The following is an 18,794-nucleotide window of genomic DNA, read 5'->3' as shown; positions in this document are numbered from 1 at the left end:
CTGTTTGTCGTATTAAACAACACTTCCTGTTACCACCAGTAGCCCATGACTGAAAACAATAGGGCTATAACTTCAGATATTTCTTTTGATGTGCCCATGAATCAGACTGGAGAGTGAGCAGTTCACTAATATCATGATCAAACTGAGTTTCTGCCTTCGTTCACTGTAAACTGCACTAAAACCAGACGGGAGGAACAAGTCAACGAGAGACTGCAAAATATTCAAGCAATAAACAGCAGGACTTCCCCTGAATATCTACCAAAAACTTTCCATAAGAAATTTAGATTTGTGAATTTTACATTTGATTATCTTGTTATTGTAAGTTTGTAAGTTTGAATAAATGCACGTCTGTAGTGAGGCTAGCATGCAATGATGCAGCTGAATCTTCTCATCAGGTCACTGTTGGTTCAGCATGTTCTAAAAAGAATCCTTACTTGAATACTCAATAACACTTGAAGCAAAAAACTTTGCATTGATCTTTTTTTAATTAAATCTGTAGTTTAAGGTTTATTGCAGATGATATCTTACAAGCTTCAAGCCGAGCCCTGAGAACAAATGATAAACAAGATTTAATTGATGAGTCTTGGATTTGAAACTGAGTGAAATCCGAGATTTACAATAATGAAACAAAAGTCCTGACGTGGTGTTTTCCCATTGCTTAACATAAATACAAGCATTTCCATTAAATTATGTTATCTCTGACAGTGTAGACTACAGCGCTGTCAAATGAGCAAACTAGAGAATAATTACATGAAATCGTTTCATCTTAAAAAAAAGTAAACATACATTTAATCATGTGTTCATCCAGTTATGTTTTCAGTGCTTGAGGGAGATAACAGTCCTGACATGATGAGGCTGAAAAAGTGTGTTGTTCCGCGGGGTAAATGTCAATGAATGACTTCTAGTAACGACACATCATCTCCAAGACACCACATCAAAGCTGTGCTATTGCTCTTGTAAAAAGGCCTATGTGCTTCATCAATAATTCTCCTTGATGCATCGAGGATGATCCTACATCAGAAAGATCAAAAGTGGACTTGGTTGAACTGTGGTTTGCTGCTGACAGGAAGGAAAATCCTTATTCTCATATTAAGTCATAACGTGGTTAAATCAACAGTTTGCGTTACATCAGTATTTGTTCAGTCGTTTTTTGTTCTTCGGGCTCAGTGCTTCAGCACTTTCAGTTTGAAATAGAATAATGGATACTTCATCAAGGAGCAGAGGCTCAGATTTAACTTGAGTAGATTCACATCAATATTCTGTGTGAGAGACTTTGCCTGAAGAACAAAAAATGTCTCAACTGTCCGATGACTGAAGATCTGGAATGTAAATCCCCCTAATCTTTCCTATTGAATCTGGATGCAGCCTTGGGCTACATGTAATTTTAAAGGCAGGAGGAGTTTCAGGCAACACATGTCTATATCTAAAAACACATGTTCTGTATCTGCAGTTGATTTCACTACTCATTAGGTAAGAAGTCATAACTTCTCACTGGAAATAAAACCAAATCAATGATTGTGCAACTGTATCAGTGTCCTCCTCTCCCTGCTTTTCATTTCACCTACAGAAACACATAATGTGGAGTTTGTGTTCATATTCATTAAGTTTTAGGAATCCACCTTATTTATATTCAGTTAAATATGAGTTGAAGTGGAATGTCTTCCAGCAAAATCAATCAAGGCGTTTTTATTCAACTTATTTCGACTCAGTAAACATTAATCATTAAGGTGAGCAAGCGAAAAGATTCATTTTCCCACTGAATAAGTCCAAGTATTAAACATATCCACCATGCATCATTTACACTTGTCATTTTAATACATTTGCCGGCCAGCAGATAGTTACCCCATGCAGGATCTTTAGTGTCACAGTTAAAAATGATCATAAAAATGCTTAAAGAAAATGCTTTGAAGTTCGTTAAACCATCATTGGGAAACGGCCCCTTGGTTCATTGAGATGACCTATATAAGTTTAAGTGGTCAGTTATGAAACAGCACATCTCATCTGTTTTTTATTATTTAGCATTTATCTTCATTATTTTGTTTTCTATGTAATAGTAAATGCATCAATTTGTTTCATCCTGTTACAAACTAATAAAGTACTTTGGAGATTTGCGCTGAAAAGAGCTCCATAAATTAAGAATATTATTACTATGAATATGGATAAAGTAGCCAAGAAGTAAAATGTGCTATCACAACAAATCCCTTTTGCAATAGAAATAAAGTGTTGACTAAGCATTCACATATTTTCAGCACAGTTCAGTGGTTTTATACTGTAATGAATAAACAAGCCTATTGTTCTTCAGAGTTACCATTGGGAATAACAAGAGCATATAAATCACACACTTGACTGAAAAGTACATTTTAGCTTTGTTTTATCTAAATGCTGCTTCAACGACAGAGACCCCGGGTTTAACTGGAAATTAGACGAGGTGACACTGATCAATGAAACCTGGTTAAAATCTGGATGTTTATAAACCAACCAATCACTTGAACTTTGATCATACAGACGCTGCACATGAGCAGTTGACTAATATTAACCCATTTAACCCAAAACCTACTGTCTAAAGTCATATTTTCCACCAGCTCGATGTGAAAGATATTGATTTCTGCACCAGCGGGGGAAGATTCAACAGCAAAGCACACAGACACTTTTAGAAAGCTTTGCTGATTAAATCGGTTGGCATCCTCATATTTCTCCTCGCAGCGGGATATTAGGTGTCACAAATGTTTTATCCACTGCCTCATCCAATGTTGTAAGAGGAAAACAATTCATCTGGCACAGAGCATGATTGTTCTGTGATTTGATGATCCCCTGGTTTCTAATGAGGAGCTCCTTTTAATGCCATACTAATATAAATCTAAAGCCAAAACAAGTGAAGATATCCACATCCAGTCTAACTTCTTTATACAGTATACAAACAGGAGATAAGTAAATAGTTATTTTGTAAACTTTATTTTAATTCAGGACAGTCTACAAGGATTTAAGAATCAGAACAAACTAAACTCCAGTTGTGGCTGTCTCTACTGTTTGCTTGATAACTTATCTTCAACATGCACCGTAGCAACATCTCATTAACACTGGCTGTAAATGAAAGCAAATGAAAGCGAAACCCTATCCGAGGTTTAACACATGGGAAAAGTTAAGGCAAACTGTAGCAGGTTTCACATTTTAAACCAGTAACGGTTGCTTTAACCAGTTAAAATGACAAATGTCACGTCATGTGTGTGACAGTAGATAATATCAGCTCATTATTGTTAATTTCATAACAGCATGTTGTGTAAATAATGTGAATGCTGCATGTCTGTGCTCAGCCAAAGAGTATTTGGGAGTGAAAAAAACTCAGTAAACCACAGTCAAATTCAATGTTTTTTGTGGTTCAACAAAAGTCAACAGAGTGGCGACTCTTACTTTTCTCACCAAAGAGTGAAAGGTGCCTCCAACCACAGTCTGGACCATTGAATAAAGATTTAGCCTAAACATAAAAGGTCTCAGTCCAGATAAAACTGAACCATGTAGTCAGCAACCATTAGGCTGGTGATGCTGATAGTAATACCATCATGACATAACCGTGGCAATCCATCCATTCAAACAGAAAGACTTCTACCTGCCAAATCCATAACATGGAGGCGTCAGACGCACACACGTCTACAAACCAATCATTGTCAACCATAGACACAGCCCATGTAGATGATGACAGTCATACAAAAGGTTTAAGTGTGCTCCATAAATTGCTCTGTGAAACCAAAACCAACCGGATCAATACAATGTAACAAAGACATGAAACTTGGTTCGGGCTTTCTGGGTGAACGTGTCCTGAATGAGAACAATGACAAACATCATTATTAACAATATGAGGCTCTGGGTTTAAGTTATTGAATACTGTGGTGTCTAATAACATTGATACCTGTGGTGACATGTTACTGCTCATCTCACTGCTGTTACATGTTATCTTGTTGTTTGATTATTGCCACTGGTTGTTAATGAGGTTCCATTTGCTAAAAGTTCAAATGTATTCTATTGATTCGGAACCGGCATTTGTATGTAGCTGATTTCCTCACTAAACTGTCGCTGGTCACAGTTGAAGGGTTTTGTTGACATTTGACGGAAGGAAATGTAAACGACAGACGTGACGAAGCAACTCAAAATGTCCAGTTTGAACAGTAGAGACAGTAAGGACATTAAGATGTAAGCTGTAGTGAAAAGAAGCACTGTGTGTCTTATAATAGCAATAAAATGGCAACAAAAAAACTCAACAGGAGCTGTAAAATCCTACTTTTTTGACAAATGTGAAAAATGAGCTTTCATGGCTGAGTTTATGAGATTGTTATTGATCCAGTAAAAGCTACTGAGAAAGCTGCTCTCCTCAGAACATTTTAACATTCTCCTCACATGGATGAGAGAAGCAACATTTTTATGGTCAGGATGACAATACACTAATTACACGGACCCTAAGAGCAGTAATCTACACGGAGAAACTCCATTATCTTTATAAACAGCCAAACATTTACTCTCCTGATTATATATATTTGTCTGATCAAATACATATGAATGAATTGTTTATGTACAATATTAATTTGCTAAAAGAGCACATAAGAGGGAGTTCCTTGGATCAACACCAGAGGCTGCTATTGCCCACAATTCTTCACAACAGCTTTGTGTACACTTTTATTTTCTATGTAAACATCTCAATCTTAATATTTCCTCTGCAGCCTTTTAAACAAGCACATATGTTAACTGAAATATGTTTGTATAAAATATGTACAAATCAATATTGACCGTCAGTTTTGAACTTTCAAGTAAAAACTAAACTCAGCGTTTGGCTGCTGTGAGCATCTGGCATTATATTCCATTCAATTTGATTTTCCAGTAGTGAGGAACATTTTCTTTTATGATTTTTCTACCTCAAGGAGAACTTCATCTTTGAGTCTGACCCCTTTCACAGCATCAATAAAAAGTGCCACTGGAGCTCACACTAACTCAACATCTAGCACAAGGACACTTCAGCAGAGAGGCGGCTTACTTCTTTTTAAAAAGAAAGGTTGTTCCTCCAAGATTAGAGCATTTAGTTAAAAAATAAATTTTGAAATTGGCACAGAAACACTGTCTCAAAAACTGCCTCCTTTATGAGAATACAAGCTTTCAAATACGGTTATGTATGAACATGGTTTATGGTTGAGCCATCAAAACATACTAAAAAAACTGCAAGTAGACGTCCTCTGGTGCTGCACCATCATGTTCTGTCGGCCAGGCTGTATCCCACCAGCTGGCTCACACCACTTCACACAAACGGCTCTTTGGAGACACACAATGTCACTGCACTGGTGTGGTTAATACCTTTTATTATCAGGCAGAGTTAGACGGATGTCAGAAGCATAGTAAAGCTCACAGAGACATATAGCCACTTCTGTCAGGCTGCTGCTAATTAAGATGAAGGACATGCATATCGTAGGCATCGTTAAAATAGTAATCCTACAAATTTTATTTAATGAGGGAACATGCTTCCTGTACCACCAAAAACAGACTACAAACCAAGTGAGGCACAAGAGATTCCAGCACTAAGGTAATCTTCTGGAAATTTAAGTGGAGAACACAAGTGTTTAGACTGGAAAGTCAAATACCGTAATTACAGATGCCTTTCTAAAGGACACAGACATAATTTTAAGGACATATGAAACATGAATGAATGAATCATGAATATATATATGAGTTCCCTTTATTCCACTCAGTCTCAAATCAATTTTTCTTCCAGACAAGACACTGATAATTCACTGAGCTGAACTCAACAACACACTTTAGATGAGCAATTTATTTAGAGCACTCATTAATGTCTGATACTGGGAAATGATAATTCTCCTGCGTATTGTTAGTTAGTCTGGTTGCTTTCAACAAGGCTAAAAATTATTTCTGCAGCCTGTCACATTCATTAGGCATCAACAAGCCCTCTTAAGCTTTCGGTACTCGTTCTTCATGACTGACGATCGAGTCAAAAAACAACCTGACGTCCTTGTGCACGAATTTCTCTTCATCGTTACTGTCATCTGGACATTTATGAAAAACATCTCCTCTTAGCTTTACTCGACAGTGAGGATAAATATATAAAGATACCATGACGAGGTATTAAAGAAATAGATTCTCATTTCTGTCAATGACATAATAGCCAGCACAATTTATTGCTTATACAACAGAGCAACAGAGAGTGTTTCCAGTCTTTATGCGAAGCTAAGATGTAGCTGTAGTTTCATTCTAGGATTCTTCAGACATGCACATGAGTTTAGATATTGTCCTGAAATTTTCCAGATGGGCTTTGTGTGAGAATACAAATGTCGAAGGTCAGTTGCAGAAATGCAGACATTTCCCATTGGTTTTCCTGCCAGCGCCTTAGCCCCTAATATGTCCAGAAAAATGAAACGTGGGCCACTTTTGATGACATTTCTAATAGATGGCGGACATGCAACTTGGAAGATAAAAATATCTCCAGGTGAGAGATAACCTTACATGCACGAGATGCAGGCAGATGCAAAAACATTATGGCTTATTCAGTAGCTTTCCTACAATCTTTATTGGGCTGCTTTCTGCAGAGGAATTTATACATCATGTCCTGCCTCCTGGTTGCTCTGCACAGGCACCACCCCTCGCCTGAGTATTCCAGAAATGTTCCCATTGTTGTGAACGCCTCTGACCTACACAATCTCCTGCTGCCTTTTTCATATGTGAAAATTGAACTCTGGAAAGGTTCTGGACATCATTTTCCTGACGTTCTCAGGAAACAGTCGGTGTTGCACCCAGAAACTGTTTAGTTGGTAAATTAATAAATAAACATTTTCTTGAAATATAAATAAGAGAGCAAGTAGCACTACGTGACTTTGAGTCACAATGTTGTTAAACAGCTGACTCAATAAAATGGTAGAACTTTGTGGGAAGCAATAAAGAACCCAAGACAAATGTAATTCTGAAATATCTCAACAGCCTTAAAGTACAGACACACTCTTCACTTTAAATAGACAAGTTCTAGACGTCCACTCACATAAACCAGGTATGACTGGAATGATGTCATCCCTTCCTGGCCTGAGAATGAATGGGAAACTGTGGAGCTGAACCAGTTATATTCATTTGTTTGACAAACTAACTTCATTTCCTTTTGAATGTGAAAGTTAGCATGCTGTGGCAGCTACAAACCACAGGAGTGGGGTGTTTGTTTGAGTCTTTGTCTCCAACAAAGGAAGAGAGAGATTAAGGCAACTGTGCACAAAATTACTGTTGGTAATCATTTGATAAATACAGTTACAAACATTTTATTGGTTTCTCCACAGAAACTCATTAAAAATATTCAAAGAGCATAAATTAAATGTCAGCATTTGTGGACTCAAATTTTTTATAAAGATTCATAATCACTGAGGAACACATTGACACCAAATGTGTGACCATGAAAATCAAATGTTAACAGCTAAATTCTAAAGGCTAAATAATTCAAACCTGTCAGAGGAAAAATGTACCTTTGGTAATTGTGAAAGAAATGATGGATCAAAAAAGCCTAGTGCAGACTTTTTAAACTGATCACAGTGTGTTTGTGACTAAAAACATATGCGGTAGTTTGAGCTGATTTTAAATAAGGCTTCCTTTTAAACTGTTAACCAAAAACTGGAGTAAGCAAAATAATAAATCAAGAACAAGTTATGCTTTGACTGTAACACAGACTGTCGGCTCAGCTGGAGGAGATGATTAATGCCTAAAGGTCTTGGATTAAAGATCATATGTAAACGCAATTGAATTCAGAACACTCTGTCCTCCCTCTTCACTTCCGATAATGTCTCATGATATGGTCAGAATTATTTGATCAAGTCCACAATTACTTATGACTGTCCTGATCTGAGCTTACACTTCACCTAACATTTCTGACACAAAGGCAGAAGCCTCAACTTGCATCCCATTAGACAAAAGTCAATAAAGCTCAGGAAAGCCCTTGACACAACATACAGTAATCAATCATGCTGTATGAACACACCGCTCTCATTCCCCCTGCTGGCAGCCAACACAAATAAAATGTGACAAATGATTCGAGGTTGTTTAAAAAGTAACGCTGAATCTGTTCTCTCTGTATCTGTGCAGGGAAACAAAGTGATGCAGATTCAAACCTTTTCAGCCTGGTTTCTTTCAGCTATTAGTTCATATCCTAATTATCCTCTGTGGTTCATCTAATGAAAAACTGTCTGTACAGTTGCAGGACACAGGCACACGTCAATAGCGGAGCCAAAACGTTGCTCACTCTGTACTGCCTAAAAGGTCTCAAAGTCCTAACCGTGTTCTGTAAAAAAGAGCAACCAACACAGGTGCCTCAGAAACAACACATACGTACAGTAGAGTACAAAGTCAGCCTGCGGACACAGCGCCTCGCACACACATGAGCTCATTTGCTTGCCTACCTGTAGCCCTCGTCTCCTCAGAATGCTGGACTCGTCCATCATACAGAGCTCCGACTTATCATGCCTCCCTACCGGTGCAGAGCCATGCTGCACTGCCTCGCTCCAGCCTCCCGCTCTCCCTCCCTCCCACAGGCTAAATCTGATCTTAGCAGCTGCTTAACACTTCCATCAGAAACTTATCTGATTGGAGGGGGGCAGTCAGCTGACACCTCCTCTTGTTCCTCTCCTCTGTAACTTCAGGAGTGAAGGAGAGATGGAGTGAGGAAGAGGAGAGAGAGAGAGAGAGAGAGAGAGAGAGAGATGGAGAGGGAGAGAATCACAGGGAGGCGAGGCGGTTTTAATTTAGCGTAGCAGCGGGTGGGGGCGAGTGGGGAGAAGTGGGAGCCCCAAGACTCATTTCTCTGTGCAGCCACGCTTTTTGGGCACCATAGGTGACCATGAAAATAAGAGGATATCCTTCCCAGCATTGTTCTGCCTCAACCCCAACAATGAGTCTGGCATCCTGTCTGTGGCAGGCAGCCCAACAGATCCCCTGGTTTTATTCCAGTCAATGAGTTACATGGAGACTGCAAAATACCCACCTGAAGGTTAGGCGGGTGACAGAAACATGACGGCTGAGACTACAGCTCACGCTGCGTGTGGAAGCGAAGGGGGAAGACAGAGCATTGTGTATGGCAGAGGAGGAAAATAATAGCCAGGCTGTTTAAGTAACAAAAAAAAAAGGCTCCAGACCTATCAAACCTGCTGAGAGAATGTCACACAAACATATAGGAAACACCTCCTTCATTACAAACAACCCAATACTGAATCATTATAGGCTGAGATCAATCACACGCCGCTACATAACCTGTTGTGTACACAACTGCATACCCTGTGTCAATTTCCGACAATTTCATGCGCTGCTACTTTCTCTCTCAGCGCAGAGTGACCACAGATTTTCACACTCTCTAATTCAATGTCCCCACACCCTCCTGAAATATTAGCATTTGGAAAATAAGTTTGTTTCCGAAGCCGTGCTGCCAATTCTAGCCAGTAATTCTGCATTCTGTTTCAGTCTGTGTTTTTCTTTGCCCCCCTTTCTCTTTTTTCAGCCTCTTTCACTCATTTCCTTTCACGGTGGTACTGCTCTGTGAATATTAAGTGGGCCCCTTCCATTCTCCTCATCTCCAGCCAAGCTCAAATTATTTCTCTCAGTTAGCACGGCCTGGGATGACAGCTACCAACCACTACGGCTGAGGTGCACAGGATTGTCAGACAGGTGACCACTTACGTCGACGCGTACGACGGAAAGCTGATGTGTTGCATGGCGACCGTCATTTGTGCTGCTGCGCTGATAAGAAAGCCCAGAGTAAAAAGCGCAGCTCCGTGAATGGCTAATCAGTCTGTTTTTGAATAAACCCCTTAAAAACTCAGAGGACGAGGATTACAGTAGTCAACTTTTTTTTTTCAGCATGAACAATGCCGTCCAGATTACCTGAGGGAATTAAAGAATCCTGTTATGTTCACCAGACGAATCTCGAGTCAATGCTCAGTCTGTCTCTGCTAAAAGGAACAATTAAGAAAATTCCACATTGGATTTAATAATGAAGATGAGAAGCTGAAGGAACAGGGAGGGGGTCAACCGTCTCATTCAATACAGACAGTCTCTTTTTCTCTGCTGCATAATGTCTGTAACAAGCACTACATCCACTAACCTTCTACCTAAATAAATTATTGAATCTACTCATACAATGTCAGAAAACATTTATTAAGCAAAAATACTGAATATGTGGTGCCTCTAATTGTTAGAATTTGATTTTCTGGTGTTCGGATGCAGTACAAGTCAGGAAATGACTTGTGGGTACATGCACAACTGCAGCTGAAACTATGAGGTCTTGACTGTCTGCATTTATGGGGGGGACGATAGCCTGAACACGCACGCTGCCAATAATGCTGCACAAAGCTATACAAAATACAAAGGTTACAAGGTCCCTTATGTTTTTATGAGAAGTGTCAGAAACTTTGTTGGTTCATTTTGAAACATTGGCAGGGCATATTAGAATATGGCGAGACACCACAGTCTAATATAAACTGATAATTAATAGAAAACACTGCTTTGAGATGCCGAGATAAAGCATTAGCCTTGGAGGAGGTATGCACTCTTCTGTTGTAATCTTAATGTCTTTGGGTGTTGCACGGTTGGTGGAAGAGAAAGGGCAATTTTTAATATCGTGGGCTGTAAAAATTGTATTTTCTGGCATGTTGTAAACAAAATTATATAAATAAACATAGTAATAGGAACTCTTCACACATCTACAGTGGGCGGTAACAAAAAACATCACACAAAGAAAAGCTGCTTTGAGGTAGGTTTTGGGGGCAGCCATGAAAGCAGACAGTTTGTGCCAGTGGCCTTGGAGCTGGGCCACAGAATCGCCTCTGGGAAAAGTCCAGGGGTTGTCTTTGAGTCATTTCCTCCAAGCAGGTGGGCAGCTAGTATTTGCTTCTGACGCTGGAGAAAAATGGAGATCTGGCTCTGAGAGCATGCAGAGAGTACTGATTGAGTGACCCACAGGCTCTGCTCCGCCTGAGCTTATCAGACCAAGAGGCAACCTGCAGCTGTAAGGCAGGCAGAGGAGGGACATGGCCTATGAAGAGAGGGAAACAGTCAATTCCCTTCATACAAAGCAGAGCAAAGGATCCATCTGTCCAACACCAAAGAAGAGGGAATATCCAACCATGATAAAACTCTGTTCCAACCACCCAATGGATGAGGCAAGTCTTTAACCTTGACAACAATGCAAAGATAGTAACCAAGAAGAACCAATGGCTGCAATGCATCACTATCAATTCAGTTCTGGTTAAAGTGAAATAGTCATGTAAATGTATGCATTCACAAGTTGAAAATGATGTCAGCTTGAGTCAAAAATCCAATATGTTTTCACTGAAATCATTTGAAAAGGAACAGAGTGACATTGAGCCTAATACAGTCACATCTGAATCTCAGACCAGAGAAGATTGTACCTCTAACACAGTGGATGACAGGAGCCGAACATCAGCTGTAACTACGTGATCAAGACTGACAGTTTCATTTATATCAAACCCACATGTTTACAGTGACATACCACTTGGTTGGTAATTTTGGGATCTGTAGGGCTGAACATAACAGGGCATGTGGACACAAGCGATTTAGAAGCACCTCATGAAAAGCAAGATTAATTATTTTATACAGTAACATAGTTAATACTATTCATGCTGCTGGAATTCTGCACCCTGCAGGGAAACTGCTAACTGTTATTAATTTATGGATTTATTTGGAGGCCTTGATCTCTTTAATATTTTCTTTCTCTAATTTGAAGGTTGGTGCACCGTGTGTGTGTGTGTGTTTCTGTGTGTGTGTGTGTGTGTGTGTGTGTGTGTGTGTGTTCTACAATAAAGGCCATAGACATTCTTGGGTAGAAAGCAGGTTAGATTAATTTCTCTTCACAACATTGGAAAGAACTGCTGAAAAGCTGGTTAAAACATCCAGTAGTACAACAAAATGTACATAAATACTATTGCGCCTCATGTTTGTTTAGATAAAGTCCAGTTATTTTCTTTGCAACAACAACCTGCTCCAACAACAATGATATCAGTAAAGGACATCACTGACTTCAATTATTAGGGAGAATGAGAGTCCACAAAGGCACAGCATCAGGATTATGACTGAGTCTTATCTCCATATCACACCACAGGTGAAGTATTGATTTTCTGCCAAAGAGCATCACAGTCAAGAGAGATGTGCCACGCTAGTCAAATAGCCATGCACACCCAGGGGCATGACGGAGGAGCATGGAGGAGGAAAAGAGGCAAAAAGCAATAACGGGAGTCCTGTGAGGTGGAGGGGGGGGGGGGGTGAAGCATGGCGGAACCAAAGGGGTCTTAAACCTGCAGTGAAGGTGATGACGAGTAAGAGACTGAGGGACAAATCACACGCCCTTTGTTTGTAGTTGACATTTTTTTCTATCTTACCACATTATTTGAACCACTTATAGCAGCTGCTTATGTTAAATGCTTGTACTTCTGATGAAATCATAAGAATACTGATGTTTCGATACCAGCATGGGGAACGCCTGTGATACTGCTGGCGAGTATGCAAATCTGTGTACCGATTTGATACCACGCGTCTCAAGAATTATAGCAATGGTTTTTCTTAATGCACTGGTAAGGTATTGGTTACGTGAAAGGGAAAATGGTATCGGAGCATCTCTACCGGTTGGAAATGACAATGTCAATCTCAGCAATCTAGATGCAGCACCACAGTGTTTGCTGGCAGTGCTCCATTTATGTCACTAAGTTCAGGGACTCAGATCTTTGCAGTAATATAACCATCACTACGAATTACAAAAACGACTCTGTTCACATAACAGCATGAATCATCCGTTATTTTTAGGCACAATGAAGATGCTGTTAAAGTCGTAAAGCAAAGAATAAATCCCCCAAACAAAGACAAATGAGAGTAAATATTATCAAAATGTTCTAATGTCAGTGGGGAAAAAAATAATAACAGCACCTTCCTTTTCAGCTCCTAGAAGCTGACGAGTTTGTCTCTTTCACTCCTCTCCGAAGGTCAACCAATTTACTGAAGGCAGGATGATACAATGACTGTAGATGAACCCCTGAGGTGTTAGTGCAGCCAACTCGAATAGCAGAAGCTGCTGTTAAAGGTCCCACATTGTAGGAGTGTGAAATCTTTTTGATTGTAAAGCAGCTTGAGGTTCTATTCAAATACAGCAGAGTATTAAAGTCCTTAATCCATGGAGAAATGCACAGTTTATATTCAGAAACTGTGCTTTTAAATTAGCTGCTAGGGCTTCTGTAACTTCTTGATGTTACAATGGACTTCGCTGCTCTTAGAATGCCCTCAGCACTGCTCTCTAGCATCCACTATACAACCTTGCAGTAGTGTTTAACTGGATACATTTCATTGAGGACTCCAATACAGTTTCCAATGATCTTTTCAGTTGTTAAACTTTTGAATCCCTTCTAACCATCAATGGAGGACTTATATTGCAGCTTTGAGTTTATTCTTCCATCATTTGTGTTGTATAATGAGTTACACTTGGACCAGCTGTCTGTGGCGGCCTGACTTGCTTACTCACAGTTAAGGAATGAAATTCACCGCCTGCAGTCAGAGCTCGAAAACAAGGATGAGCTGATTGACAGCTTTGTCTCTTCTAGCTGCTGCCAGGGAAGAACTTATAACATACAGTATATGCCGTCAGCTGCCTGATCACCCACCTCCCTGATGTCCCTGATTTTCACAGATTCTGTGGCTGTGCAAGCTTCAATGGCTGACCTCAACACACACTGCCGGCCACCCAGAGGATCTGACAGCCTCGGAAAATAAGCTGGAGGCAAGAGTAACAGGCTATATCACTTCTGCATTGGACATTCAATGCTGCAACACACAAGGATGAGCACCCTAATGCTACCAGATGATCTAAGGGTTTGTATCAGAACCAGGTCCAAGACTCTGGTGTTTTATCTCCACATCAAATCAGGCCAGAACAGTTTAGTCTGAATTTGACCAATGGCTCATTTAAGCAATGACTGACCATCTGCCTCTGCCAGTGAGCTGTGGAACTCCCAGCATGGAGATCTTTTCTTTTAAATCTCTGTCCAAGACTCACTTTTACTATGTGGCATATTCTTACCTATATGGGTAAAGAATGAAGAAGAATGGCACATGGTGGAGAGGGCACGTGATGCATCATGAGTGTGTGCACTACCACCCAATGCCCGTCTTAGTGACAAGCTCAATTTTCAGATATATGTTGAAAAAACGAAACCATTACAGCCTCTTGAGTGCAAAGTCTTAACTTCTGACTGACTGTATCGTCCTTTTATATCAAATACAATGTATTGGCAATATGAACTGTGATTAAATATCTTAGCAGATTATTGCAAATCCCTCTAAACAGGTTTTTCATCCCACATTTGTTTAGCAGGAGATGCTCTATCCCTCCTACTGAAGTGTCCTAGAACAATATACTGGATCCCTACCACGCATCATTGTTGAATTACAGACCATCACATCACAGAGTCCTGCTGTGGTGTGATGGATCCAAGTAAAAAAAGTACTCACAGGCCTTGGTAGAATGTTTTATAAAATACAGAATCTTACAATTCTGGCAAGTTGGAAGTTGAATTATGTTTGTTCAGATTCATTCAGGTCCTAATTGATAAAACATTAAGAGGATCAACACATTGATTGGAGGACTTATCAAGTGGAGGACATTTATGCTACAGGAAATCATGAATCAATTCATTCACTATGCAGGCCGTATTAACCAGAGGGATTCATTTGTGGCTCTTACAAACACAAGGATGCTAGTGCCCCCCGGTGTAGGGAAGGAGTGGGGATATTTTGCTCCTAAAATAACAGATAAAAAATGAAATTATACAAATCATCTGGAAAGTCTTTGTGTTGTTAATGTTGTATTTTAAGTTAAGTAAATATATAAGATTATATCAGCTTTTATGAAGCCTCAGGCATAGTCATAAGGATCATATACTGTAGCAGTCTCATTATGTTGTCAGTGTGAACGAGGTAATGATGTCATAAGTCATCTGAGACACGCTCATGGTTCAGGTTACAGTGGCTTTTTTTGCGTTGACCCATTTAGATCATTAATGTCAGTTTACAAAAATAAACTCACAGCTAATCTAAAAACACACACATACAAGCACACAAACGAACACACAAACACAATCTTCACGAGCATTTCATTACATTAACCTTTTGTCTAACTGATAACACACAGACACACACAGACACACACATGGGGAATGACTCATAGATTTACAGCATTGGATTAGCCTCTGCTTCTGATTACATCTCCCTCCTCAGAAAACAAGATCACGACGGAGCACCTCAGGGTATCTATCAGTGTCATCTGAAAGAACGGTGCGACCACGGTGAAGGTCATACGTCTTCATGACTTCATCTTCTTCAAACTAGAAATTCACACAGAGCTCTTCAAAAAGTACGTTTCTGGTTTTTTTCTGCATTAGTGTTTACGTTTGTGCACATTCCTCTAACTCGAACAGGTATGCAACGATCAAAAGTGTTTGGTTTTGTGCGCATTTGTTCATTATTGAAAAAGATGTTGTGTGGCTATATGAAACAAATGTATTAATGAAGCCCTTTCAAAATAGTGCCATCCATAATGAGAGATATCCATAATGAGAGATGACAAAAGCTAATGACACACTCAGAAATTACCCATTTTTTTTTCGCTTTCACTTGACGAATCATCTGAACGAGGGAAAAGAAGAAGAATATTGACTTTCGCGTGTATTTCACACTGATGTTTGAATTCCGTTATTCTGCTAACATGGCTGAACCATCTTCACCTCTGGCCATCCATAATGAGAGATATCCTCTTAGAAAATTTACTAAGATTATAATTGAGTATTGAATGTGTAAGATAATGTAGTTTCATGCATATTTCTGGTTTTGAAAAGTCCTGCTACACAACAACCCGTTCAGTGGAATTCACATGCAGCAGCTTTTGATTTTATCAGACTCTGTTCACAAAAAGAGATAATTGGAGCATTCTTGCTTTGATTGTGATGATGAGGGTCATTCTGAAGGGAGTACTCACCAGGCTTGAGGTAAGGGAGGGGTCTGACTTTCCGAGATTCAAGGAGCACATGCGGACCAGGTTAGAGATCTCGGACGACGGCTGCCATGCTGTTTGTGTCTGCTGGGGGTTTGTGGGTAGCAGAAGATACTTTCCTGCAGAAGAACAGCAGGATGAGATCACTTAAAAACACTGACTAAAGCACATAACCAGCTGCGGAGGTAGAAAGTTGGGCTGGGAAATAAAACAATATGTGATTATGATCATTGCAATATCACTTTCATCAATAGCAATATAACACATGTACAATAAACATCAATATAGTATTTATCCATGTGTGAGCACAGGGAGGAAGTAGAACACACGGTTCTACCTCAGATTTGTGAGTGTTTGCCATTCTTTGCTAATACAGAAGAGTTTAAAAGCACAACTTTCACTCAGGAGCAAAAAATCTGAAATAATAAAAATAATCTGTTAATAACTTAACAGAAGTAACAATGTGAAATTTATCATGATAATATTTGATTCCGACAGATATGAACATTTATCTTGAAATAAGTTTTGACCATATCATCTAGCCCTCGTAAAACAACTAGCAATGTACTTGAGTAAAACTGTAGTACTTAATTTGTGTATTTCCTATCTGTGCTATTTTTTTTCTCCACTACATTTCACAGTGAAATACTATGTTTTTGCAGTTTTATGTTATAGCTGTAGTTTATTTTACTTTTCATATTGATATTTCACATACATAAAAATATGTTAACCTTATAAAACATTTCCCTTCAAAAACGTCTGGGTTTAATCTAAACAACTTCCCCTCAGTGAAATTGGTGGTGAAACTATCAATTATTTCATTCATTCATTTAATTTATTTCCTCTTGTATTAGTTATGTCAAAATCCCTGAGAATTGTCTTGTGACCCCCAGCTGCCAAATCCCAAAGATGGAAACCACCAAGCTAAAATACTTGACTGGATGCAAATGTGTAATTAAATGTCCCAAAAAACATATATACATATATACCTCAATATAAACAATACAATTATTTAATGTATAGTAATAGATTTGTCAAATGGGAAATTTGTCTACATAATAAATGTTTACTTTTAAGCACATGTTGGCTACTTAAGTACACTGCTGACGATACAGGATGTAAACATTCTTTACACCAGTGTACGGTTTTCATCAAGCTAAATCCTAACCACTGTTTGTCCCAGAAAACACACTGAACAACTCCTGACCCACAAGAGGAGAGGGTATATGGGGACTCAGGAGATGGTCCAGGCCGTAAAATGAACTAGAAACATTATCTCAGCTGTCTGAGAGTTATGTTTGAGAGTTAGAACTGTAAATCTGAAACCTCTGACCCATGAGCAACCTGACAGGAGGTCAAAGGGTTAAATTAGAGCAGAGGAGTAGAAAGCCTATTAAGAGATCACTGACAATCCTAACTTTACATAACAGCAGCACCAGCACGCACCTCAAAGTCTCGTGAAATAATGGATGCAGCAACACAAAAGCACACAGAATAAAAATAATGTTTAAAAAATATGTTTTAATCCAGTTTCAGTTTCCAGGGCTGACAGGTAGATGGCACTAAATGCTCCTGCTATTGTTAATCGACTCCCAGCCACCCTCTTTATTTCTCAAACTGCAAGACATAGTAGTATAAACACCCTAAGCAGAGGAACCTGCAAATCATATTGTTTCACAATGGCACTCCATGAATTGACGTGCTGTTGTCATATTTTATCCACATGTGTATATTTCCATTTCCTGTTTAAACTCCAGGAGACGGAGAGGAGGACTAACAATCTTGACACAGTAAAGACAGAGACGATCTGTAGACTGAGAAACAGAAATGACTCATGCTATATGGCCAAATGCTGATATCTCCTTCATCCAGAGCTTTTAACTGGAAAGAACTGATTCCAGATTGTGGATATTTTGTTCTGAAGTGGCGACAATTTAATGTTTACTGCAAAACAAATGTACATGAATGTCTCGTCCTTGCTGCTCGGGCTCTGTGCTTTCTGTTTATTTCACTGCTGTATATGAAAGTCAAGCTGTAGACACTTACCTGTGATAGGAAATCTCCACTACTTGATATCATGAGTGCTTTTATTGTTGTTAGTTGATAAATGTATTCTTATCAGGGGAAAAACCTCAGTGACCTTTATTGTGCTGCAATCAGCTAGTTTAATGGCTTGATGCAGAAAGGTTTTCAGGCATGGCAACATTTTGACATTAAACTGTTATTTTTAAATGTCTTGCTTCATCGAGTAAATACTGACACTGTCATTTTTCAACAATGGGTGTTGTCCTCCTGACTTATCTGTAGATTCATTTTACAAAATTGGAATGAAACCTAATTCCAAAAGGTTTTTGGACCGAAGTCAACCTCTAAATAATATACAGTACATAAAGTAAGTGAATACAAGATATACTGAGCTGTTCCCCGTAGTTCAGACTGTGATCACTGCAGTAAAACCAAGAGAACTGAAGGGAGACCAAACAGGATGAGGAGGAAACGCTTTCCTCACTAGAGCCATCACATCACATACCGGCATAAAGGAAATCTCTCATCAGACTAGTCAACACTTCTGGGAAGTCAGGTGTCAGGAGATTTGCGTAGGAGAGTTTCACATTCAACACAGGTATTTGCAAGGTCAGACCACTCTGTTCCCAACCATGTGTATTACCGTCCTGTATTATTGTGTGAATTATAGAGGAACAAGTCAAATCTATACTCAGTATCTCAGTCAGAG

At 39.3% G+C, this 18,794-nt stretch overlaps 1 protein-coding gene across 10 annotated transcripts in view; it reads right to left on the bottom strand.

Moving 5' to 3' along the window:
- The window catches only part of mast4 (microtubule associated serine/threonine kinase family member 4), an 87,809-nt gene that overhangs the window by 50,198 nt on the left and 18,817 nt on the right, over positions 1–18,794 (bottom strand). For 8 of the 10 annotated variants that reach the window (XM_069513423.1, XM_069513430.1, XM_069513424.1 and 5 more), the window contains exon 3: positions 16,046–16,179. In XM_069513423.1, coding sequence (XP_069369524.1) covers positions 16,046–16,179 — 134 coding nt within the window. Of the gene's footprint in view, positions 1–8,420; positions 8,545–16,045; positions 16,180–18,794 lie in introns of those variants that run through there. The other 2 variants (XM_069513437.1, XM_069513434.1) reach the window with 2 other exon arrangements.

The sequence above is a fragment of the Paralichthys olivaceus genome, chromosome 18, assembly GCF_024713975.1.
Source record: "Paralichthys olivaceus isolate ysfri-2021 chromosome 18, ASM2471397v2, whole genome shotgun sequence".
Classification (NCBI taxonomy): domain Eukaryota; kingdom Metazoa; phylum Chordata; class Actinopteri; order Pleuronectiformes; family Paralichthyidae; genus Paralichthys; species Paralichthys olivaceus.
The sequence above is the reverse complement of the archived record's forward strand: the minus strand, read 5'-3'. Positions and strand labels throughout refer to the sequence as shown.